This window comes from Dipteris shenzhenensis, chromosome 32 (assembly GCF_047967505.1).
Source record: "Dipteris shenzhenensis isolate YYH24624 ecotype China chromosome 32, Dip_SZ_1.0, whole genome shotgun sequence".
Taxonomy (NCBI): Eukaryota; Viridiplantae; Streptophyta; class Polypodiopsida; order Gleicheniales; family Dipteridaceae; genus Dipteris; species Dipteris shenzhenensis.
Window position 1 is genome coordinate 24,043,738 of NC_141627.1, and position 27,475 is coordinate 24,071,212.

General features: G+C 44.8%; 1 protein-coding gene across 3 annotated transcripts in view; it reads right to left on the reverse strand.

The window, feature by feature from the left end:
- LOC147880488 (uncharacterized) overlaps positions 1-26,570 on the reverse strand; it is a 44,569-nt gene extending 17,999 nt beyond the window's left edge. For all 3 annotated transcript variants that reach the window (XR_015540557.1, XR_015540558.1, XM_087370677.1), the window contains exons 1-5: positions 26,293-26,570; positions 26,014-26,143; positions 25,810-25,921; positions 25,658-25,733; positions 25,464-25,552 (exon numbers count right to left, since the gene is read on the reverse strand). Coding sequence is in view for 1 of the 3 variants with exons in the window: in XM_087370677.1 (XP_087226803.1) it covers positions 25,464-25,552; positions 25,658-25,733; positions 25,810-25,921; positions 26,014-26,143; positions 26,293-26,515 (630 nt within the window). In the remaining 2 variants the exon portion in view is untranslated. The remainder of the gene's footprint in view (positions 1-25,463; positions 25,553-25,657; positions 25,734-25,809; positions 25,922-26,013; positions 26,144-26,292) is intronic.
- Between the last annotated feature and the right edge of the window lie 905 nt (positions 26,571-27,475).

Sequence of the window (27,475 nt, forward strand, 5' to 3'; positions counted from 1 at the left end):
GAGCGAGGCGAGGAGAGGGGGGTAGCAACGGGCGGAAATTCTAACTACTTTAATGTACTACAAGACCGTGACAACTTTGGTTTTAAAAGTCCAAGGGTGGGCTTAATAATGTGTAATTAAACGCGGCATGGTGCCTAGCACTAAGCGTAATTAATCCCTAGGCCCAAAGGCATTCCAAGGAATTAAAAGAGTGGTTGTTGGAAAATGATGATGTGGCATTTTTAATGGGCCCCCCTAGAGGGCCATGTACCTTCAGTGGCATGTACCTTCAGTGGCCCCCCTAGAGTTCCAGGTGGCTCTAGTGCCTTCTACATGCTCCTTTGCCATCCCTGGACCTTCCTGGGCCTTCTAAACTTCACGTGTGCGGTTTTCTCTCTCATCTTCTCCCTTTGTTGAGATTTTGGACTGGTTTTTCAGCCTACTTCAGCTGAATTCCGTTTTTCTTCATAACTCCTCACCCGTTTGGATTCCTCGACTTCCGTTTGGCCCGATGGCTTCCCCTCTGCCTCCCCTTCATAGTGATATGCTTTTCCCTGCGTGCGTTTGGTAGAATGGGCAGAGCTGAGCACTTCTTTTGCTGGTCGACTTTGCAAAAGTGGCTTTTTCTAGACCTTTTTGCTTCTACAGCCTCCTAGGCCTCTCCTCTTGCAAAGCTACAGCTTTCTGTTGAATTTCGAGTGGTCCCACACGCTGGTTGACTGGTTTTTCTCAGTTTTGGAGGACTTTCCGGCGATGAAACTTCTCCAAAACCTTCTCAATGCATTCCTCTCTCAAGCACGCTTCTTTTCAGCCCAAGAGCTCCCACTTCTTCGCGACAAAAGTGCTTCTTTTCACATTTTTCAATGGAATTCTTGCTGGTCGGCTCTTGTAAATGCTCTTTCTTCATGCCTTTGCACTCCTCTTTGGCTGAGAATGCAATTAGGCATTGGCTACTACGTCCTCTTGGCGATTGACGACTTGGTTCGAGTTTTCAGAGCTTGGTGAGTTGTGATTTTGCTGCTGCAATTTCTTTTTTCCATAAGCTATTGGTTGGCCTCGTGTGCCGTCTCTTTCTTGGTTCACAGGTGCCCAAACAGTGCTACATGATTCATTCTTTGGTTGGGTACTTCGCTGATTTTATTTTGGAGCTTTGAAAAGCTTTGGGAATGCCATCTGGAAACCACTCAAAGAGAGTGCAGCTGGGGTGCAGTGTGATTGCATCTGGACAACCAATGGAATTGCACTGGGAAAAGAGAATGCCTTTGGATTGAGCCTATGGGTTAAGTGCACTTATGTGATGGTGTTATATGCTTGAAAGCCTTGCGAAGGCTTAGTGAATTGGGGCTGCATGCTCACTTGCAGGGAAGGTCTCCTAGATGCAACTTGTAATCATTTCACTGTGAAATATAAAGAAATACCGAAAGGGGCGCCACGGTGTTTCGGGCCAATCGGGTGCACTTGTCTATGTTTGTTGAGAAGGGGCATTCTAGCCTCCATCCCTTTTTCAGTGGTTTTGTTTGTGAACAAATGGGTAAATGCCAAATGGTGATCATGCAATGGTTAATGGTTGTGATATATGCTTTGTGAGCTGTAAATAAGTGCTGAAGTGATTAAAGGTTTAGTTCCACTGCCCTCTAAGTGATTAGAGGCCGGTTTCATTGGTTCCATTGCCGGGATACCACACACTCTTTCTCAAGAGGTGGGCCTCGGTAGTTTGGTGGAAGGATATCTTTGCTGCACTTTTTGACAGCTGAATATTACAACCATAAACATGGTGAGTACTCATGAGCAAGAGGGCTCCACAACTCCTCAAAGGAGAAGGCATGAAAGCCTTAATGATCCAGCTAGTGTACAGTTGCAGGGAGCACAACAAATGCCTTTTGAGCAGGCCACACATGAAGCTACAACTGAGCTCAACGGTGATACTAGTTCTAGCAGTGAGTCAGATGATGCTACTATGTTGAATGCACAGCTTGCAAGTGCAGTGACTGCTTTGACTCAGCTGGCTCAAAATTTGGCTCAGATTGTGCAAACAAATGCCAAGAAAAGAAGAAATCAAGAAAGCACAAGCACGGAAAGAGTGAGTACACACATGCATCAGCTTCTCATGGCGGACCGCACACTCATGCATCAGTTTCCCATGAGGGACAGCCATCAAAAATTACTCAGAAAGTGACTTCCAAGAGAGAGGAATCACCCAAAAGAGCACTTGAGAAAGAGGTGTAAAAAGTATAGCCAGTGCAACAGTATGAGCAGCCAGCACAAGGCCTTGGTTTGGGTACTTCTACTCCTCAAAATAATAATGTGCAGTCCATAAATGTGGCTCAACCACCTCAGCCATATTTGAGGCAGCGACCTGAATATTTTGGTACAGATTCTATCTTTGATGCTATGTTGATTTCACTGCCAATTGGGCATAGAAAGCAAGCCATGTATGACAATGTGGGAATGCAGCCAGGCATGCAAGCCACAGCATATGCTCCAAATGCCTAATGTTCAACCAAGCATGACTCTCCCTAGTGAAGGGAATGCTGCAAATATACAGCCATCTTTGGGACAACCAATATCAAATGTATATAAAGAATTTAAGGATGGTGGTTCTCATGTCAAGTTTGATACATATAATGGAGTGCAGGACAGGTACAAAGCCCTCACATTCCTTCAACAGTTTGATGCTGCATTTCTTGGGGGTTTGTTTACAGAAGCATCCAAGATGAGGAAGGTCGCCACATTTTTGAAAGGCAATGCACTTAAGTGGTACACCAACCTTATGCTTCATGGAGATGCACCTACTACTTGGCTGGAATTTAAGCAAGTGTTCTCTTCTACTTGGCTTACTCCAACTTTTGAAGTTGAAGTACTTTCACACTGGCATGACTTGTCATACAAACTTTGCAAGAATCTTGATGATTACACCAAGAGGTTTTGGGATGTTTTGCTGCCATTGAGCTCTTACAGGCATGTTTCTTTGAAAGAGCAAAAAAAGAGGTACTGTTGTGGATTGCCTAGTGAGCTACGTGATTATTGCATCAAAACCAAGGTGGGTTCTATGACTCAATTAATTGAGAATGCAAGGACAGCATATGCATGGATGCAGGAGAAGAATTTGGGCTTTATGGACAGCAAGAAAGAAGACAATAAACGGGCTGCCAAACACCAGGATAAGGACATCAAATCTGAAAATAAAAATAATGGCAAACGACCGTTTCAAAAGGGAGGAAAAGCCCAATTCAAAGCTGGTCAAAGGCATGGAGAGCCTAATAAACAGCCCCGTATCAAGTTATTTGATGAAGAAAAAAAGTCACTCATGGAGCAAAACAAATGTTTTATATGCAAAGGAGAGGGACACCGCTCTTATGATTGCCCATCCAAGAAAAGAGACACGTCAAATGATGATAAGAATGGTGATAAACAGGCTGATCGGAAGGGCAAAAGGCCTAAACCTTCCGCAAGACTTCTTCCAGATGTGATTGGGAGTTTGCCACATGCACATGATGAAGAGGAAATGAAAAAGACTGAGATGTGCAGAGCATGGGGAAAATTCAGAAATCAGAATTGTTTGTTTTTCTTTGATTCTGGGGCAAAGGCGAATTTCATAACTCCTGATATGGCAGCTTGGCATCAAGCCTGAGGAAATGGGGCCATCCGGCATGTGTGATGTGGCCAACCCTGAACTCAACACACATGTCACTCCTATTAATCAAGGTTAGTACCCGAAAATGGAGTCCTCCTCTTGGTATCAGAGCCGGACCTTGAGATTGATGAGACTCTTGCCTGTCCTCCTGATATTCTACAGCTTTAAATGCTGAGAGTGGATAAGAGACAAATAGGCTCAGGGGCAGAGGAACTTGCCCAGCTGATGGTTTACAGCTGAGTGGAGCCTGGGTTATCTGGCACAATTTTTTCCGGGTGATGCGACTGAAGATCAGCGTGCTGCGTGTTGATATCAGACACTTGTTCTTAGCCAGAACATTCTGCCTAGGGCACCTGGCATAGGGCTGGTTAGAAGACCATGAGCAGCTTGTGGCTGCCATGTTGACTCAAGGCAGCCTGTGGACTGCTGCATGGCTGGACAAAAGCCTTACAGAGCTGGCGAGAGGGCTGTCAAGTCCTGGGGCAGCAGTAGGATTACGACGCCAACCATTTTGGGGCCTAAAGGATGGGTTGCAAAAGCTAGGGAATACTTAGGACTTTAGAAACCTAGGGTAAAGTTATCCGTCGCTACTTGGTAGAATTTCAAAATTACCCATCACTTGATGCGAAATGGATGGAGGAAGGTGGACTGGTAGATTCACCTGGGATATTGCAGCTTTACCTTGATGCTTTCCAATTAGAGCCGACTGCGGTCCAGGCTCCTACAAGTAGTTCAGCAGAGCGAGCGTCTGGAGTATTACTTGGTGTTCGAGAGGGGGGTAGCACCTCCACTCCCTCAGTACAAACGGGCTCACCGTGATTTCATGAGGTCGCTTGATGACAGTGTATGTTTCACCCGAGATACTGAGCTGACCGTATTTTTGTTGCGAGACTTCATGATATTGATGCATCTTGACTATTGATCGCCGAGGATCACATAGATTTTGAGCAGTGTATATGGATGGATGAATGCCTCTCCTAACCATATTTTCACTGTCTCTGTATACTATAGCTGCGGCTTTCTTGTATACTCTTTCATGCTATATTTCATGCTCGCTCCTATGTTTTGGGGCAGCAAACTGTGGTTTGCTGTTTCAAGAGAGGGAGGGGTATGTCACAGGGGGAAATTCTAAGTACTTTAATGTACTACAAGACCGTGACAACTTTGGTTTTAAAAGTCCAAGCGTGGACTTAATAATGTGTAAGTAAACGCGGCATGGTGCCTAGCACATAAGCATAATTAATCCCTAGGCCCAAAGGCATTTCAAGGAATTAAAAGAGTGGTTGTTGGAAAATGATGATGTGGCATTTTTAATGGGCCCCCCTAGAGGGCCATGTACCTTCAGTGGCCCCCCTAGAGTTCCAGGTGGCTCTAGTGCCTTCTACATGCTCCTTTGCCATTCCTGGACCTTCCTGGGCCTTCTAAACTTCACATGTGTGGTTTTCTCTCTCATCTTGTCCCTTTGTTGAGATTTTGGACTGGTTTTTCAGCCTCCTTCAGTTGAATTCCGTTTTTCTTCATAACTCCTCACCCGTTTGGATTCCTCGACTTCCGTTTGGCCCGATGGCTTCCCCTCTGCCATAGTTACCAGCCGAAACGGAAACGGAAGAAACGGAGTTTCCGGGCCCTGCCGAAACGGAAACGGAAGAAACGGCAATATGATACAATTTATGTATAAAAATTTATTTTTTATACATAATATAATTATCAATAGAGTGCAAATCATACATAATACAAATTACAATTATCTATACTTGAAGGCTGAAGCTTCAGCCTTCAAGCATCAATGCATCATTCATGATTCATGCCTCTATGATTCTAAATTCTTGAATGATGCTTCAATAATCTGAAATCAACATGTATCATGAGTCATGACTAACAAGTTTGGCATTACAAGAATCTGAAATTTAGAAGTTTGAAGTACTTAAAAGTTTAAACTTAGCACACAAGTTGAAACTTGAAACTTGAAACTTGAAAGTATTCAATGTCCAGACTCCATAGATGATCATGATTCATGATCCACAAATTTCATGATCATGACTCATGACTCATGAGTCATGCAAGACTCAAAATAAAAGCACCCATGGATGATATAAAAAAAAGCAGCAGGACTACTGATCATCTGCATCATCCATGGACTCCTCGTCATCGTCATCCTCTGCATCCTCAGATAAGCTTGAGGCATCTGTGTCACTGTCTGAAGAAGAATCATCAACATCTGGATCAGGACCATCGGGTGCAACTAAAGTACTAGCACCATCTCCAGATGGTTGGGTGTATGATCGTGTGTGGTGTGCTGGTGCTGACAGCTCCTCATACAACATGGTGTATATGTCCAACTCCTCCCGTGGGATATCTGGTATGGCCTTCATCTTCTCCACGTCCACCTTGTCTACATTCACTTGGCAAGGTTCGGGGCAGCCGGCGGTGAACTCAAGGAGATGGAGGTTGCAATGACAAAACACCAACCGCTCCAATTGAGCCGTGCTCAATCTGTTCCTCTTCTTTGTGTGAAAGAGGGCCTAAGTGCTCCACTTCCTCTCACAAGGACCGGAACTGCAGTCCTGTGAGAGAACACGTATAGCAAGGCGTTTCTGCCGTAATCCAATTAAGCCGAGATAAGTAATCAGGAACTTGATAACTTTAAACATATTTGTAGTAGATAAAACTTCAAATTACTTAACGACTAAGCTCCAACTAGTGGCGTTGGAACTTGTCTCTTAGACTCTTACCAAAGTAGGAGTACAGTTGCCATATTTCTCCCACCAGGAGACAGGTTGCAACTGTGTCTCTCGGAGCCTAGCCATAGGTCGACCAAAGGAGAGGCTGTGATTGCGGAACAATAGAAGTTCATCCTCCAGTCTTCAATGCATCTCCAAGTCACCACCCGTCCAATTTTGTAGATACTGTTGCATCCCCTCCTTCAACTCGTCATTCTCATATTGCTCTTGACTGCGCCAGAGCGGATGCAATACATGTGCCACCGCATGGATTGGGCGGTGGAACCAATTCCACCGCTTATTCCATAGAGCACGGATGGACTCAACCCTAAATCATGCCACAAGAAATTAGAATGCATTATGCATGCAAAATTCATAGACAATAGATAATAGTACATACATAATATATCTGAAAATTCCAGGCTTCATGATAACAAATTGCCATTTAGTAACTGCAATAATTATACATATTACAAAAGTAAAAAGTCTTACTTATCAGGCGATAGGGAAGTGTTTCTGTTGAGGGCCTCTCCAATCTTGTCCATAAACTCGTACAAGAGCCCTAATGTGCTTCCCTCCATGTCTGTGATGCGAAGCACCGTGTAGATAGGATTAATCGATTTGATTAATGCCTCCGCCTGATTCCACCAAGACTCATCCATGATCATGTGAAAAAATTTGATAGACTTTGCTTGGCCTCTATCATCCCAATCTCCCCACTCCTGAGACACAACCGTGCGCAACAAGCCCTGGCGCACTCGCACAAGCCTCTCCACCACTATGAACATGTAAGCAAACCTTGTGGCTGGAGGTTTCAATAGCTCAAGGTCACTGTAAGCCCGATAGATGCTGAGGACTTTGGGTCTCTTCGTGACAAACTTCACGATACTGCGGGCTATGGAGAAGATGGCATCAATCCAAGGTATCTTCCCTAGGTCCTCGATCAAAAGATCAAGGCAATGTGAGGCACAGGGTGTCCACACAATCTTAGGGAACTCATCTTCTAACATGGCACCCATTGACACACAATTGCTACCATTATCTGTCACCACCTGCACCACATACTCAACACCTATCTCCATAATGGCTGCCCGTAAATGCTCCCAAATATACAACCCTGTAATCACTGTACCTACAGTGGAAGCGACTATGGCTCTCAAGAACATGGTTCCCTTGCAAGAAGACACTAAAATATTGTACACATTCCTCTTGCGTGCATCTGACCATCCATCGCATAAGAGTGTGCATCTATATTTTTTCCAAGTCTCTTTCAAGGGCTTCATTTGGTCTTCCACACATTCCCTCTCTCTTCTTAGCTCTCTTGTCCGCAAGGCCTCATATGTAGGCCCTTCCCATTCATACCCAATGTGGCTTACGGCTCTCATGGCCTTCCTCCATCGTGTAGTCTTCGCCACATGAAAGGGTATTGCACACTGTATGAAGAGCTTTGTGAGCTCACTAGTGGCCTCCTTCACTGCTTGCTTTTGCAAGCGTGCTTGAATGCTAGACCTTTGCAGTGATCCTCTTTTCCCCGCACTAGCATCCACACTAATTGATCCATGTGGCAAGGGTGTTCTTGTGGCACTAGGACCCGCGCTCGATGTAGTTGATGCCCCTCTACTTCTCTTTGCAGAACCCAATGTGCTGGCATCATCCAATGGCTCAGTGTCAGCAACCTCTTCTTCATCTTGCAGCCCTTGTCCTCCACTTTTTGCAGCCAAGGCTGCCATACGCACACGCTTCCATTCTGTTAGGCCACCTTTCACTGCAGTAGGCACGAACTCACAAGGTCCTACATCCTTGCTGGGAACACCTGCTAGATGGTCTTTCACCCGTGTGACAGACCCCGTTTTGCTTATGCCGCAATAGTTGCATCTCCACTTCTTGGAGCCACCGCCTCCTTTATAACTATTTAGGAGGGAGACATGGACCCAATAAGCATCTCTCGACATTGAGGAGGTGAGAAGGAGGATAGAGACGTCACAAGTGACTCGTGAGAAAGGATGGGAGGTAGACCGTAGCAGGAGGATGGAGAGATAGAGGTAAAAGAGGATGGAGAGGTAGAAGTGAAGGAGGATGGAGAGGAGGAGGATGGAGAGGTAGAAGGTAAGATTAAAGAGAGGATGGAGAGAAGAAGGATGGAGGGATGGAGTCAAGAGAGCAGGCTGCCAATCTGCAGGCTGCAGCTTGTAGGATGGAGAAGATGGAGCAAAGGATGAAGAGGATGGAGAGAGCTCAGAGAAGGATGGAGGTGACGGTAGGTCCAAGAGCAAAGGAATCAAGGATGAGGGATGGAGAGAGCTTGAAGAAGGTGGAGAGAGGAGCAAGGATGCACAAGAGGAGTGGAACGGGCAGGAGGCGGCGAAAGACGAAGAGAGGCAGCCGAAATCCCGTTTTTAGGGTTTAGGGAAAAAACAAGGTTTACGAAACGCCGTTTCCGTTTCGTCGTTTCCGTTTCGTCGTTTCCGTTTCTGCCCACGAAACGGGCGTTTCGTGCAACTATGCCCTCTGCGTCCCCTTCGTAGTGATATGCTTTCCCCTCCGTGCGTTTGGTAGAATGGGGCAGAGCTGACCACTTCTTTTGCTGGTCAAATTTGCAAAAGTGACTTTTTCTAGACCTTTTTGCTTCTACAGCCTCCTGAGCCTCTCCTCTTGCAAAGCTACAACTTTCTGTTGAATTTCGAGTGGTCCCACGTGCTGGTTGACTGGTTTTTCTCAGTTTTGGAGGACTTTCCGGCAATGAAACTTCTCCAAAACCTTCTCAATGCATTCCTCTCTCAAGCATGCTTCTTTTGAGTCCAAGAACTCCCACTTCTTCGCGACAGAAGTGCTTCTTTTCACATTTTTCAGTGGAATTCTTGCTGGTCGGCTCTTGTAAATGCTCTTTCTTCATGCTTTGCACCCCTCTTTGACTGAGAATGCAATTAGGCATTGGCTACTACGTCCTCTTGGCGATTGAGGACTTGGTTCGAGTTTTCAGAGCTTGGTGAGTTGTGATTTTGCTGCTGCAATTTCTTTTTGCCATAAGCTATTGGTTGGCCTCGTGTGCCGTCTCTTTCTTGGTTCACAGGTGCCCAGATAGTGCTACATGAGTCATTCTTTGGTTGGGTACTTTGCTGATTTTATTTTGGAGCTTTGAAAAGCTTTGTGAATGCCATCTGGAAACCACTCAAAGAGAGTGCAGCTGGGGTGCAGTGTGATTGCATCCGGACAGCCAATGGAATTGCACTCGGAAAAGAGAATGCCTTTAAATTGAGCCTATGGGGAAGTGCACTTATGTTATGGTGTTCTATGCTTGAAAGCCTTGCGAAGGCTCAGTGAATTGGGGCTGCGTGCTCAGTTGCAGGGAAGGTCTCCTAGATGCAACTTGTAATCATTTCACTATAAAATATAAAGAAATACTGAAAGGGGCGCCACGGTGGTTGGGGCCAATCGGGTACACTTGTCTATGTTTGTTGAGCAAGGGCATTCTAGCCTCCATCTCTTTTTCAGTGGTTTTGTTTGTGAACAAATGGGTAAATGCCAAATGGTGATCATGCAATGGTTAATGGTTGTGATATATGCTTTGTGAGCTGTAAATAAGCCCTGAAGTGATTAAAGGTTTAGTTCCATTTCCCTCTGAGTGATTAGAGGCCGGTTTCACTGACAATGCCAATAAGAGCTTTAAAGCATTAAAGGAGGCATTAACTTCAGCGCCTATCTTGGTATGTCCTAATTTCTTGTAATTGAGGCTGATGCTAGTGGAGGGGGCATTGGAGCTGTCCTAAAGCAGAGTCATGGAGTTATTGCCTTTGAAAGTCGGAAATTGGATGACAAGGAGTCAAGTTTCCACATTTATGACCAAGAGATGTTGGCAATACTTCGTGCAATCAAAAAGTGGCACCACTACATCTATGGCAGCCATTTCAAGGTCAAGACTGATCATAAGACTCTCAGATATTTTCTATCTCAGTCTTCTCTATCACCCAAGCAAAGGAGATGGCTATCCATTGTGCAAAACTATGACTTTGACATAGATTACAAGATGGGCAAAGAAAATATTGTGGCAGATTCTCTTACCAGGATATGGGCTTGTACTTTGTCATCTATTACTGAGGTTTATAAAGATTGGATCCATGGCATTCAAGAAGAGTATCTCAATGATCCTCAAGCAGCTGCTATGTTCCAAGACTTGCAAGATCCTAACTGTCAGCAATATCCCAATTTCAAGTTGCACAATGGGCTCTTGTGGTATATTGATAGAATATTTCTTACTGAAAATTCCTCCTATAAACTGCTAATCTTGCAGGAATTTCACTCATCTCCTATGGCTGGGCATATAGGCCTCAACAAGACGTATGATAAGGTAAAACAGAGTTTTTACTGGAAGGGGCTTTGGAAGGATGTTCTTGCTTATGTACAAAGCTGTAAGCCCTGTCAACAAGAAGCTGCTATGTTCCAAGACTCACAAGATCCTAACTGTCAACAATATTCCAATTTCAAGTTGCACAATGGGCTCTTGTGGTATAATGACAGAATATTTCTTAGTGAAATTTCCTCCTATAAACTACTAATCTTGTAGGAATTTCACTCATCTCCTATGGCTGGGCATATAGGCCTCAACAAGACGTATGATAAGGTAAAACAGAGTTTTTACTGGAAGGGGCTTTGGAAGGATGTTCTTGCTTATGTACAAAGCTATAAGCCCTGTCAACAAAACAAGGAGTTGAATCTGCGACCAGCTGGTCTACTACAACCTCTGCCTATACCTCAAGGTAAATGGACACATATCAAAATGGACTTTATTACAGGACTACCAGTGACCTCTAAGGGTTGGAACAGCATCTTTGTGGTTGTTGATAGACTTACTAAAGCTGCAAAACTTCAGTCCTACTAAGACACAATTTACAGCATCCAAGGTAGCTAAGCAATTCATGGAGAATGTGTTTAAATTACATGGACTTCCTCAGGAAATTGTGAATGATCGTGATGCTAAGTTCATGGGGCATTTTTGGCAAAAGCTTTTCAATTCTATGGGAACACTTCTTACCCCAAGTACAGCAGATCACCCTCAAACTGATGGACAAACAGAGAGGGTTAACCACTAGTTGGAAGAGTACCTAAGGCATCGTGGGACCAATGGTTGCATCTAGCTGAATTTTGTTATAATACCACCAAGCACACTTCAATTCGTATGAGCCCTTTTGAAGCCATGTTTGGCTGTAAAGCTCATGTCCCATCAACCATTATTCATCAAGCACTGACCAGCCAACTGGCTTACATGACTGCTCTATTACAGCAATGTAAAGATAATATGATAAGGGCCCAAGCAAGGATGAAGGATTATGCTGATGAGCATAGAAGAGATCTTCATTTTGAAGAAGGGGATTATGTGTTTCTCAGATTTCATAAGTCCAGGCATGCTTCTTTGAAAGGTAATACCAATGTTAAACTTGCTCATGGTCTTTCACCTGTGTGACAGACCCCGTTTTGCTTATGCCGCAATAGTTGCATCTCCACTCCTCGGAGCCACCGCCTCCTTTATAACTATCCAAGAGGGAGACATGGATAGTTATAAGCATCTCTCGGCATTGAGGAAGATGGAGAGGTGAGAAGGATGATGGAGAGGTCACAAGTGAGAAAGGATGGAGAGGTAGAAGGAGGATGGAGAGCTCAGAGGTAAAAGAGGATGGAGAGGTGGAAGGAGCCTGGAGGATGAGAGGTAGAAGTGAAGGAGGATGGAGAGGTTACAGGTAAGAGAGGATGGAGAGAAGAAGGATGGAGGTATGGAGAGCAGGCTTCCAAGCTGCAGCTTGCGGGATGGAGAAGATGGAGAGAAGGATGAAGAGGATGGAGAGAGAAGGATGGAGGTCCGAGGATAACGGGATGGAGAGTCCAAGAGCAAAGGATGGAGGGATGGAGAGAGCTTAGAGAAGGTGGAGAGAGTAGCAAGGATGCACAGAAGGAGTGCATGGGCGGGAGGCAGAGAGTTTTCGGGCTTTCTAGTTGCAACAGGACTGCTCCTAACTAACAGTAAACACTACTAAGTTTAGTAGAGTTTGCAGGAAAGTTAAGTAGTGTAGTACCTTATGTTTAGCAAAAGGGTAGGAGAGGAAGATCATGGGCTGGATCTTCAACAGAGACTTGTGAGGGGTTGCACAAGGACAGGAGGAAGTCAATCCTTTTTAGAATTCAGCTGAGTATTGAACTCTTGCTGTATATTCTATTTTAGTAATGAAGTACAAGTCATGAATTAATATGCCAAGTACAACTAGAGCCCTTATATAGGTATGGCGCGGGAAGTACAAAGCAGTATTGCTTATGGGATTACCTCCTAGGATGCCACGTGGCAACTTATGGTATCCCCTAAAGAAAAGGGAAAAAAACACTTACAAGCCAATAAAGGCCTTTCCACTAACTTTAGCCTAGGTTTAGCCTAAGTAAAAAGTAACCCTCTGTTACAATCCTCCCTCCTCAAATAGAAATTTGTCCTCAAATTTGAAAAGGCTGTAACCTGGACATACAATGCTCCTTGTAAACCTGAATAGCTCAATTCTGGTCATATCAGCTGAACAATGAAGTTTCTGAGTCAAATACTTCCTGTAGGCATGCTGATCTGTAAATGGATCGTATAATATTCCCAAGAAATCAAGCAACCGGGTGGAAGAGCTAAGCTGTCCAATATAACAGATCTGATCATATGATCCAGTGAGAGACATGCTGATCTGAGAAAGGATAGTGAATGCTGGCTGCAACATGTCCATGTATGCCATATAGCAAGAGAAAATCAGATCTGCTCATAAAGATGCAATTTTGGCCATAGAATTCAGCTAAGCAAATGAGGGTACTGCTCCACGATTGTAGAGGGCGGCCAAGAAGACTCCTCATCAGGTAGACCTCTCCATTTGATAAGATATTCCATGTAGGACCTGTTCCTCAACACATGATCCTGAATCCCAGGATCTTCTCAGGTATATACTCAATCTGGCCCTCTTCATCATAGGAGGTAGCTCTTCCATAACTTGTTCCTTAGGCCCCAAATACTTCTTGAGAAGTGATACATGGATTACTTCGTGTATTCTAGAGGATGATGGAAGCTCCAACTCATAAGCCACTCCCCCAACTTTCGTCAAAACCTTGTAAGGTCCATAAAGCATGTGTGCATGGCAGCCTTGGCTGCAAAAAGTGGAGGACAAGGGCTGCAAGATGAAGAAGAGGCTGCTGACACTGAGCCATTGGATGATGCCAGCACATTGGGTTCTGCAAAGAGAAGTAGAGGGGCATCAACTACATCGAGCGCGGGTCCTAGTGCTACAAGAACACCCTTGCTACATGGATCAATTAGTGTGGATGCTAGTGCGGGAAAAAGAGGATCACTACAAAGGTCTAGCATTCAAGCACGCTTGCAAAAGCAAGCAATGAAGGAGGCAACTAGTGAGCTCACAAAGCTCTTCATACAGTGTGCAATACCCTTTCATGTGGCGAAGACTACACGGTGGAGGAAGGCCATGAGAGCCGTAAGCCGCATTGAGTATGAATGGGAAGGGCCTACATATGAGGCCTTGCGGACAAGAGAGCTAAGAAGAGAGAGGGAATGTGTGGAAGACCAAATGAAGCCCTTGAAAGAGACTTGGAAAAAATATGGATGCACACTCTTATGCGATGGATGGTCAGATGCACGCAGGAGGAGTATGTACAATATTTTAGTGTCTTCTTGCAAGGGAACCATGTTCTTGAGAGCCATAGACACTTCCACTGCAAGTACAATGATTATAGCATTTACGGGCAGCCATTATGGAGATAAGTGTTGAGCATGTGGTGCAAGTGGTGACAGATAATGGCAGCAATTGTGTGTCAATGGGTGCCATGTTAGAAGATGAGTTCCCTAAGATTGTGTGGACACCCTGTGCCTCACATTGCCTTGATCTTTTGATCGAGGACCTAGGGAAGATACCTTGGATTGATGCCATCTTCCCACAGCCCGCAATATCGTGAACTGTACGAAGAGACCCAAAGTCCTCAGCATCTATCGCGCTGACAGTGACCTTGAGCTATTGAAACCTCAAGCCACAAGGTTTGCTTACATGTTCATAGTGGTGGAGAGGCTTGTGCGAGTGCACCAGGGCTCGTTGCGTACGGTTGTGTCTCGGGAGTGGGGAGATTGGGATGATAGAGGCCAAGCAAAGTCTATCAAATTTGTCCACATGATCATGGTTGAGTCTTGGTGGAATTAGGTGGAGGCATTAATCAAATCGATTAATCCTATCTACACGATGCTTCGCATCACGGACATGGAGGGAAGCACATTAGGGCTCTTATACGAGTTTATGGACAAGATTAGAGAGGCTCTCAACAGAAACACTTTCCTATCGCTTGATAAGTAAGACTTTTTACTTTTGTGATATGTATAATTATTGCAGTTACTAAATTGCAATTTGTTATCATGAAGCCTCATATATATATTATGTATGTACTATTATCTATAGTCTATGAACTTAGCATGCATAATGCATTCTAATTTCTTGTGGCATGATTTAGGGTTGATTCCATCCGTGCTATATGGAATAAGCGGTGGAATTGGTTCCACCGCCCAATCCATGCAGTGGCACATGTATTGCATCCCCTCTGGGGCAGTCAAGAGCAATATGAGAATGACGAGTTGGAGGGGATGCAATAGTATCTACAAAATTATACGGGTGGTGAGTTGGAGATGCAACAAAGAATGGAGGATGAACTTCTATTATTCCGCAATCACATCGTCTCCTTTGGTCGACCTACAGCTAGGCTCCGAGAGACACGGTTGCAGCTTGTCTCCTAGTGGGAGAAATATGGCAACTGTACTCCTACTTTGGTAAGAGACAAGTTACAACGCCACTAGTTAGAGCTTAGTCGTTAAGTAATTTGAAGTTTTATCTACTACAAATATGTTTAAAGTTATCAAGTTCCTAATACTTATCTCGGCTTAATTGGCTTATGGCAGAAACGCCTTGCTATACGTGTTCTCTCACAAGACTGCAGTTCCGGTCCTTGTGAGAGGAACTAGAGCACTTGGGCTCTCTTTCACACAAAGAAGAGGAACAGATTGAGCACGGATCAATTGGAGCGTGGTGTTTTGTCATTGCAACCTCCGTCTCCTTGAGTTCGCCACCGGCTGCCCCGAACCTCGCCAAGTGAATGTAGACAAGGTGGACATGGAGAAGATGAAGGCCATACCAGATATCCCACGGGAGGAGTTGGACATATACACCATGTTGTATGAGGAGCTGTCAGCACCAGCACACCACACACGATCATACACTCAACCATCTGGAGATGGTGCTAGTACTTCAGTTGCACCCGCTGGTCTTGATCCTGATGTTGATGATTCTGCTTCAGACAGTGACACAGATGCCTCAAGCTCATCTGAGGAGGCAGAGGATGATAATGACGAGGAGTCCATGGATGATGCAGTTGATCAGTAGTGATGTACCTTGGTCCTTGTCACTTGACTATGACTGTACAGACTACAGTGCTAGCCTACTCCTAGTCATGACACTTCAAATGCATCATGCATGCATCTTGCAGGCTGCAGCATGATGCATCTTGCAGGCTGCAGCATGATGCATCTTGATTCCTAGACTATGTTATTTCTTTTTTTATGATAGTAGATACAGTACTTACTACTGAGTATACTTTGGACCTTGGTGCCAGGTGGCAGCTGCTTTTTTTAATATCATCCACGGGTGCTTTTCTTTTCTTGGCCGAATCAAAAAAAATAGTGAAGCATTGTGCGATGATCTCAAAGGCCGCGGTCCCCTAAACAACAGGCTCACATTGCCCATCTCCTACACCGTAGTCCAAGCATGTCCATGCTGTTGCGCAAATACCCCGAAGACGAAAGGCACTCCTAACGCATCAAATGGAGACAATCAAAACAGGGCGTTTGGACAAGATTTGTACCCATCAATTATTGTTGGAAAGCGTTGCTTTCCGTACCCAATCCTTGCGTTTAGCCCAAACAAGGAAATCAAAGCTATGATGTGGTAGATCGTCAGAAAAGCATCGCAGCCCGCAGCAATCAGAAGCGAATTACTCCTTCGTCCCAATTCATAAGCCCAGTCCAGCCCTGGATAATTGCATCCGACTTCTCCAATCCTATACGGTCTAATCCTCCCCTTTTATGATCCCCATCACAAGAGCTTACCAAGCGCTCACGCAATCACATCATCCATCAACCTCATCGAACCTATTACGTTAGGTACCTTCCTCAAACAACTAGCTAATCAACGATTCCGAATTCTCATACAATAATCCAACGTCAAATTCCTTCTCTAAAGGCAAACCATAGAGGAATCCCAACTAGTCAAAGAAATCCAACGATTTCACTAGTTAACAGCGCAACTGCCAACCCGTCTTGAACAGAAGAGAATATGGAAAATCCTATGCAAATATGAGAAACCGTACCTGGAAATCTCCTATGCTACTTCACCTCTCTGCCTGTCATGAGAGGGCGACTCTGATACCAAACGACATGACCCCACAAGATCTGACCCTATCACTCACCTAGAATCTCATCCTCAATCCAACCAAAATCATAGCGCAAGCGCCTCAATCCTCCCGACCACCCCCGAACACATGGGCTACAGCTCGAGTCATCCATAGGCCAGTATCTAACCACCTGAGCCCGTCCAAAGGACCTTCGATACACCACCTATGATCCGCCATGTAGTTGGCCATAGTCCCATCTTGGGTCCAAGCCCCATCCATCAGTTGAGGAGCGCTCAACTAATCTACACAATAGCACTTGCCCTCCCTATATAGATGGAAACCTCCTATAGATAGCATAATGCTATGAATAGATCCCTCTATATAAAGCAAGCACTATATATGAATCAATCTCTATATATAGCAATCTCGGCTAAAAATAGCCATCCAACCCTATGCTATCCCGTAACCCACGTTCACCTGCTATCCAACCCTAGGTACACCATGCACATGACACGAATGCAACGGCTTACAAGTGTCCAGGGGGCCCCTTTGTTCAGCCTTCAAACCTTTGAGTTTGAGGCTTAAGCCTTTGCCATAACAAAGTAGAAGAGAAGAGAGGAGAGAGTGGAGAAGGAGAAAAGAGGACACAACTAAGGAGCACACACACAGGTGACTAGCTATACACTAGATTAGTGTGTAAAGAATAAATATATACAACTCCCTTAACGATCTTAGGTTAGGATTAGGGTTAAGGTATGGAAACACTATTGTCTTTTTACCACTCTATACGTGTTAGTGCATATTAAGAATTGCACATGATTTAGTGAGATCATTTCTTGACACCTACATAAATGTAAGAAAGAGGCTTTTGTGTTAAGAAATGTGATTCTAGCATCAGCCAAGAGTGGCTTTACCAAGTTGTCACAGAGTATTGTATGGTCAATTCGTTCTTCCCGTCTTTTCTATTTGTATGGGTCATCATGTCTATCCCCAACTCCAAAAGCGAAAAGGCAAGATAATGACACCCGCAAACCTGATGAAGATTGGGAGGACAAGATCCTAAGGCATTGTCCATGATCATTAAGACAACGGTGAATGCAATGTCAACATTTAGAGACAGCCTTCAAAGCCATCACAATCTTGAAGGATACATACAAAAAAAATAACTCTATGAGTATCTTTAACCTCCAAAATTAATTGTTCACCACGAGGATAGAGGAGGAATCAATGCATGGTCATCTCACCAAGGTGAAGGCAATGAAGGACCAACTAGCGGCAGTGTTCAAAAGCTAGGCACAAATGCTATGGCCATGTTCCTTTTAAATACACTTCCAAACAGCTTCAAACCATTTGTCTCCAACATGCAAAGATAAATGAGGCATACAACAGCCTGACTATAGAGTGTGACATCAATTGATTCACCTGCATCATGCATTGTAAGCTGAAGCCCCGGCTCCATGGGAGTAGCTATGGGCTTACAATCCTGCATGTTGAATCTGTCCAAGAGTTTCTGCACATACTTGGATTGAGACATAACGATGCCACTTTTCTCTTGAGTGAACTGGATCCCCAAATAAAAGTGTCGCAGCCCCAAATCTGACATGTCAAAAGTGGTCTGCAATTCAGCTTTAAAATCTATAATATTATCATCATTCGACCCTGTGAGCAGTAAGTCATCCACATAAAGAATGATGACTAAAATATCCCCCCCATCCTTCTTGATGTGAGGGTGCTTTCAGTTGGACTATTGTGCAGCCCCTTGCTGGTCAGAAAGGCATGAATTTTGGCATACCATGCACGAGGGGCTTACCTCTTCCAACAAGTCTCCATTAAGGAAAGCTGTTTTAATGTCCAAATGATGAACATTCCATTGAAAATTTGCAGCCATGGCTATAACTGACTGAATGGTTGTCATTCTGGATGTAGGAGCATAAGTCTCCTCATAGTCTATGCCCTTTTTCTGAGCATATCCTTTTGCAACCAGCCTTGCCTTGTACCGATCAACGGACCCATCTGGCTTTCTTTTGACTTTGAAAACCCACCGTGTACCTATGGCATGTTTACCTGGTGGCAAATCGACAACTTCCCATGTCTAATTTTTCTGAATGGACTGCAATTCATCGTGCACGGCATTCATCCAATGCACATTATCCTGTGCTTCTTCAAATGTCTCAGGCTCCTCCTTATCAAGAAGAGTACCTGCATAAGCTGATTCAACTAAAAGAGCTCCCCCCCCATGCCTTACTGCACTCCGAGTTCTGCCAGGTAATGGAGCATCAATTTTACTCTCCCTGAGAGTTTGTAACAGCCAATTTGGGACTATTTTTGCTGCATGTATATCTGCAATTTCTTGCTGAACAACCTCTTCCACTGCTTGTGGAGGTGGTAAGATATCCTGTGGCTGAATCGGAGCATGTGGAGGTATCTGAAAATTTTGATTTGCATCAGATATATCAGCACGGGAACCCAAGGCAATGGGTAGTAATCCCTCAAAGACATCATCTAAAAAAGTAGGCAAATCAAATTTAGCTTGAGTGTGAGCTGAATTTTCTGAAAATATAACATCTCTACAATGCCCTTGTCTTTCAAAAATGCATCAAAATCTGCAGACAAATACTCCCCTCCTCTATCTATGCGTAATGTCTGTATCTTGAGTCCTCATTCATTCTCAACCATGGCTGCAAAGTGTTTGAAAACCATAAACACTTCTGATTTGCGTTTCAACCCATAAACCCAAGTGTAGTTGGAGTAGTCATCTATAAAAGTGACAGAGTAAGCATGACCACCCAATGATGGAGTCCTCATGGGACCACAGACATCACTATGAATAAGCTGTAATTTTCAAACAACTTTTACCGATCCATCCTTCTTGAAAGGAAATCTGTGCATTTTACCAAGAATGCACCCTTCACAAGCATGTGGAGGAGGTGTTTCAAGAGGAGGCAACGCATCAACCATAGCATGTTTTTGAAGTGTCATCAAGCTGCCATAATGCATGTGTCCATATTTGGCATGCCATAACTTCGCATTCTGCATAGCAGCAGTAGGAGTGGAAACTGCAAGAGCATGTGCTGGTCTTTTCTCATACATGTCAAGCTGCAAAAGACCACGTAACAAAGTGCCAGACAATCTCAAGGCATAGTCATTCTCTACGTCATGGACTGCACACTTGTCATCTTCAAAAATGACCTGAAATCCAGCTCTCTTAAGAGTGGACACTGAAAGTAGATTTTTTGTGATACCAAGCACATACAAGACATCAGAAATTTTGAATGTTGAGCCATCAATGGCTGTAAGTTCAACTTTTCCTATACCACGAACTGAATAGGAGGAGTTGTTGGCACATAGAACCTTTTTATTAACGGGAGGTGGATGCAGAGATGTGAAAAGACACTTCCTGGAAGTGATATGCTTTGAGGCACCGCTATCAAAATACCATGTATTTTGTGTCTCATTGACACTGAAAGCTGATGCATCCTTGGAAGAATCATAACTGCATGTCAGAAAAGCATAAGAGTCATCATTACAAGTGGCTGTAATATCCGGAGCAGCCAACTGAGAGTCTGAAATGCAAGAGAAGAAGGCATAGTTGTGCTCCACAAAGTTGGCTGTAGCTTGCTCATTGTCAGATGCATGAGGAGCTGAATCTTCAACGGCCATACCGGAGCTGTTTTTCTTTTCTTTTGCAAGCCTCTTCTTGCATTCTCCAATGTAGTGACCTGGCTTTTTGCAATAATGACATATACCCTTCTTCTTGGGCTTACCTGCATCACCCTTAGCCTTTTGAGAAGGCTGTCCTGAACCACTGGAAGGCTGATTTGCTGATGTCTTTGCTTGTCCCTTTACTTTAGGCTTGAATTTTGAAAGCATGGCATGTTCACCTACTCTCTGCTCTTCCTGCAACAGAAGTCCTATCAACTCCTGAAAATTGAGAGGATTTGCACCCCCCCTCAATGACAAATTCAGCAAGGTATGAAAGCTGAGATAAGACTCAAGAAGAGAATTCAGAGTAGTGGTAATCATCTCTGAATCAGGAATGATCTCGTCAATATTAAGCAATTGCTCTCATAAATCCTGTAGCTTTGTGAGGTGCACTGACATGGAGTCACCCTCTTCCATATGTGTATGAGACAATTCTCTTTTCAAAAAAGACACCCTGGCATCATTCCGAGCTGCATACATGCTTCCAAAATATCCCATGCTGCCTTTGAGGTCTTACACGACCGGATATGCAGAATGATGAATCTTTTCACTGAAAGAGAAATACACGACAAAGCTAAAGCATCACGTGAATCCCATCTCTTTTGCTCTGGAGTGGTAGGTATAACTGCACCAATAACTTGTGCTGCAGCTGTACCCTGTGCACGACCTCTGCCTCCTTGCTGGGGAGGGGTATTAGGTGCCACATTTGCTGGCCGGATCTGATCCCCATTTACATAGTCCCACAAATTACGGGAAATCAGAATATTGCGTACCATAAAACTCCAGAGGGAGTAGTTGGTACCTTCCAACTTATCCTCTTGTGAGAGACCACTGAACTGGAAATCATTCTGATTTTGATGGGCCATGTCTGAGAAAGAAAATACAGCAAATGCAGATCTGAATTCTGTTGCTGGGAATGGACTACACAATTCCCAAAAAAATACAGCCAAACACTAGGTAAAAATGCAACTCAAATCTCTGTAATGTCTCTGTCAGAAATCTGCCAGAGCATCCAATCTCTCTCAAAACCTGCCAAAAGTGCTTCAAAACACTTACAAAAAGGCAGTGTGAACTGAAACCTGCAAAATTGCTCGCCTAACACAAAAGCCCCAATTTGTGGCTTGAAATTGCAACCAGAAAGGGGCAAATGGTCTAAAAGCCCCAAATGTTGCACAAATTTCTCTCTGCCTGCAAAAGCCCCAAATTTCACTGCAAAATTGCAGTGTGATTGCAAGAGCCCTCAAATTTTTACAGTCTCTGCAGGAAGACCTTGAATGCACACGAAGGCTGGCGACACACTTTGTACAAAGGTACGAAACTGTACGGAATGTACAACCTTGCTGTACGGACATGTGTACGGGCTGTTGTGTACGACAGCTATATGGAGCAATGTCTGTACGTACGGATGTACGAGCTGTCAAGTACGACAGATGTACGACGACGAAGGTACTGCTGTACGACAAAGGTACGGCTAGGTACGGCGGATGTACGACGACAAAGGTACAGCTGTACGAAACAATCCGTACGAGTACTGACGACGAGCTGTACGGGCTGGCACAACGGTACGGTTGTATGGTTGACGGGCTGTGCGACGTACGGACGGGGCTGTACGACGATCTCAGGAGCTATACGACTGTACGACGATCTCGGGAGCTATACGGCGATGCACGAATGGAGCTATACGACGACGCACGGACAGAGCAAAAAGTACAATCCGTACATATTGTACGGAGGATTGTACAGACGAGCAGCGATCTGTTGTTCTTGGAGCAAGGAACTTGCGAGCAAGGAAGCAGGGAGCGGGGTCAACCTGCTCTGATACCAAATGTGAGTTGTAAAGGGAGAGAGAGCAGAGTGTGAGAGCAGGAGAGCAAGAGAGTAGGAGAGTGAGAGCTGAAAGCAATAGTTGCAATAAAAGAGTGTATTACAACTAAAGAGTGGGATAGGTTTTGTCTAAGTAACAAAACGTTATCCTTCACTAACCATAGTTAGTGAACTAACTGTGGTTAGGGAGAAAAACCTCTAAAATGAGGAAAAAGTGCCCCGAACCTACTTATTACATTACATTGGTCACTGCTAAATTATAACAATAATTCTAACACAACGTACCTAAACCAATTGCCACTGATCACTGTCCTATCCACAGGTGAGGGAAGATAGAACGAAGAGTTTGTAGACACCATGATCCACTCTCCTGCCCCAAGCCACTTGTCCGATGTCAATGTCCCAAATGGCCACAGAATACTCATCCAACTGTACCCATTTGCCAGTCTTGCACAATTCTCATGCACTAACAACAACTGAAAGACCAACCATGGTACAAACAATAGTCTGGAGGAATGGTGCCATCCGGAATAATATCGAGCCCTCCCTCTCCACAAACTAGAATTGTGGAGTTGTTGCCAAGGGACACATCGCCTGACTTCAATTGAAAGTCCTAGAACTCCACCAGGAATGGAGTCATGTGTCGAGAGGCACCAATCAAGGATCCACTATCCATGAGGCCGTCCGACTTAGAGACTGTTTGCTCAGGACACAGAGGCAAGATCAAGTTGCACAGCTAGACTCCACGCAAAGCATGATCACTAAGTTTTTCCAGACAAAAGACAATGACGTCAGCAATGTGCTGCGCCCAGCCTCTCCACACCCGAGGGGAAGCCCCAAATGCCAAGCAGCTGCTATGATGTAGCCACACCTTGCTGTACAAGCCAAGCTGGGGGTGGAATCCCACACCCCCGCGAGGAGGGGCCGCCAAGGGTCGCGGACCCTTGCGGGTCCACACGCAACAGTAAAACCTTGCATGCAAGGAACAGGGGGCTGAAGAGGGAGCACGAGGGGCGCAGGGGGGTCGGAGCGGAAGCTAGGCGATGGCAAGAGCAGCGGGAGCAAGAGTGCAAACAAATTAGTCAGGGAGATATTTGTCTAACCATCTTCAGCTTCATATTCTCTTGAACTCTTGCTTCCATTAAAGACATAATGATGTGATACTCGTGGCATGGTGTAATGGCTAGGGATGATGTGACGGTCGGTCGCCTCCTGGCTCAAGGCTAAGTGTCTTGGAGAAGAGGTGTGAAGAGGTTGCAAGCCGTCAGAACGGGATTGGAAGCGGCAACATTGCCCTACTACAATGGTAGTTGCGACAAAGAACGCACTACTAGCTACTGGATAGACCATAGGAACCGCAACAATCACAAGACAACAAGCAAAGAGGCTAGGAGGCGTTGTATGGATTTTGACAGGAAGGCATGGGCCAATGAGCAATGCAAGGGAGACTACAGCTTAGAAGGAGGTCAACAATGGCATATGCGGCAAAAATCACAAAAGCAAGTTGGCTGCTAAATTGTGTTCATGCGGTGTTCACAATGAGAAATGTGGCGGCTTCTACACATCAACAAGGCCCTTTTGTTGGCCCTTCAAGCCTTTGAGTTTAAGGCTTAAGCCTTTGCCAAAACAAAGTAGGCGGGAGGAGAGAAGCAAGTGGAGAAGGAGAAAAGAGGGCACAGCTAGGGAGCATCTACACAAGTGTACACTAGACTAGTTTGTCAAGAATAAATATGTAAACTCCCCTAGGTTAGGGTTCACATATGGAAACCCTATTGCCTATTTACCACTCTATAAGTGTTGGTGCATATTAACAATTGCACATGATATATTGAGATCATTTCTTGACACCTACTCCATAAATGTAAGGAAGAGGCTCTTGAATTAAGGAATAAGATTCTAGTATCAGTTAAGAGTGGCTTTGCCAACTTGTCACACAGTGTTGTATAGTCAATCTCCTCTTTCCATCTTTCTATTCGTATGGGTTCATCATTGTCTATCCCCAACTCCAGGAGCGGAGTCCCAAGGCAAGATAATGACACCTCCAAACCCTATTGAGGTTGAAGAGAGGGAGGACAAAGATCCGGAGGCATTATCTATTATCATTAGGACAACGGTGAATACAATGCCAGTCTTATCGACCACCTTCTATGCCTTGACAATCTTGAAGGATACATACAAAACGAATAACTCTATGAGGATATTTAACCTCTAGAATGAATTGTTCACCATGAAGATAGAGAAATCGGAATAAGTAGATGATCATCTTACCAAGATGAAGGCAATCAAGGACCAACTAATGGTAGTTTTCAAAAGCTGGGCATGAACACTATGGCCATGGTCCTTTTAAACATGCACTTGTCACCAACGTGCTTTGATAAGGAGGTAAACCCAAGATCAGTATTCTCTGTGTACATTGCATCGGAAAAATTGTTCATTCAGGCATCCTCAAAAGCTAAGAGAATGGTCCTCAAGACAATTAAAGACATGCTTCAAAGTGGAGACATCCAACTCCTGCTACAGTATGGTTGTGTACAACGACTTGATCTTAACGCTGAGGAATTATGGTTACCCTGATTAAGTCCTCTGTGTTCGAATTTGGGGAGCCATCAAAGGATGTGCTATGGTACCTCTGGAGGACTCGGGGTTCAATGCTGGAAGGAGCTCAATGAGAGCTTGGATCTAACCTGTTCCTAGTTTCTAAACGGGGCAGGTGGATGGTCAACTATCGTAGAAGGAAGCCTGGTCAAAGTGGATTTCATGAGATGATGACTCACTAACACATGGACGATACATAGGCTGTAACATTCATTTCTAATGTGACAATATGAGCAGCATCTATCTCAGTGCAAACCCGCTGTTTCATCTGCACCAAGTACAAAAAGGTGCATCGTCACTTCATCCAAGAGAAGATAGTATTCAAATAAGTTGATTTGGTTTGCTATCCCACACGTGAGCAAGTTGCAGAAATTTTTACAAAGCCATTGGGCTTATGATAAATGCTCTTGTTGGCTGCCCACACTTGAAGCCCCCTTTTGCTAATCAATATCCTTCAACACATACCTAACTCAAGCCATGACAGCAGCTTAATTTCACAGCCACCGCAGCCAGGCGGTCTTGTTATTGTTGCTACATAGTCACTAAAAAAGGCTATCACATACCTCGCTTGTGGAATACACTTCTGTGTTAAAGCCAATCCGTTCACCGCTGCTGTTTGTGCCAAAGCCCTTCGGTTCTCCAAAATATATGCCTGGTAACAGTGAAAAGAAACGTTAATCCAAGAAAGGTGGTAAGCATGTAACCGTGAAGCCATGTGGGTTTTACGTTCACACAACGAATAATGTGAAAAGTACACCTCCAGTGAGTTCTCGCACGACCATTAAGTCCACTCCTGCTGCGACATCAGGCTTCAGCGTTGAGGCATCGACAAGCTTTCACACGACTCCCGGGTTAATTCAAAACCCACGAAATTTATACAAGATAAGAAAGAATCCGGAATAATCACACCTGTGGCAACACTTTAGCCGGCCGCAAATTCGCAAAGACTCCCATGCCTGCCCGTAGACCAAGCAACCCGCGCTCAGGTCGTAAATGTGGCTCATTGTTGTCCCATTTGTACCTGAAAAAGTTCAATTATTTTCGTGTTCTCACAGCTCCATAACTTGGACAGAAGAAGAGCCACATATTAAATGTTAGCTTGGAGCTGCAGACCCGCCAATGGCGGCCAGTAGAACCGCGTCGGACTCCCTACACGCTGCTAATGTGTCGTCAGGAAGAGGAGTTCCGAGGGAGTCGATGGCAGCTCCACCCACCAACTTCTCCTGAAAGCGAAAATCGATCCCTGATGACAGAACAGCAAACACTCTGAAAACGCGGGCTTGATCAGGAGGAGAGGCATTCAGATGAAGGTGACAAGCATTGATCCATGTGTGTGTGTGTGTGTGTGTGTGTGTGTGTGTGTGTGTGTGAGAGAGAGAGAGAGAGAGAGGCCTTCTTGGGAGCCGATACGTCGGAGAACATCGAGGGCGACCTGGCTGATTTCGGGGCCGATGCCATCGCCAGGGAGGATGGTGAGGCGATAAGAGCGCTGGGAAGAAATGGGGGAGAGGGAAAAGGTACGAGAAGGGGCTGAAGGGAGTTGGGCAATGCGAGGAAGGAGAGGAGAGAAGGAGGAGGGTATCCTGGGAAGGCCTGCTAACATGCGAGCTTCCATAGCTGCAAGATCACAAGGACCTCACAAGAACGACGACGAAGAAGAAAAGAAGCAAGAAGAAGAAAGAAAAAAAGAAAAGCATTTTCATCACTTAAATTGGGAATGGTCATCCGGATGGCATTCCCCCTGAATTCCCCCCTCGAGATGACCATTCCCCCTCGAAAGTGCCTGGCCCGGACTAGAAAGCTCGATCGGATTCCGAGCACTTCGCAGCCCGCAATCCCATATTACGTAAATGAAAATGCTTTGAGTCCTTGAGCTGGATTGAGACACTTTCCCGCCGAGGGCTCCAGACACGTTCCAGCCCGTCGCTCTGGACCGTTTCCCACGTGGAGGACTATCTCGTACTTAGGACTATAAGCTTGGAATTCCCAAAATCAAATATTAGATGTTGCTTCAAGCTCTTACAGAGCTACGTTTGAAGGGATGCATCGGATTACACTGTAAGGTCTCATTTTCTTCAGTTGCAAACGATTGGTTTCCTGTTGCTAACCCTCCTCATCTTGGTCATAGGTGTGCCTTTCAGTAAGAATTAGGTTTTTCTTGATTGTCTAGCCGGGCTTCCTTGTTTTCTACTAGATGATTTTCCCATGGAGCTTTGTGCTTGTAGACACTTTGGGCCCTTGCTTCAAAGCGCATTTGAATGCTACTTGTTGCTCTAGGGAAGCTATGTAGGTTCTCATCCACTCAGTGTACATGTTAGAGAGCAATGTGTTCAAAGGTTTTCACAAGGCTAACATTCGAGCCTATGCTATTGGTCCATTGCTTCCTCATGCATTTGGCTCAACACATCAAAGAAATGATGTAGTGGCATCTAAATGGGTCCGTGGGTCAGCACTTTGTGAGGTATCTTGCTCTTTTCTAACTTGAAATTGAAAAGGTCCATAGTTAGTCTCCAATGATCGTTGGTTGGGCTAACCATCTTAGGCTTCACAATGCTGGCAACCAGCATGCTCAGAT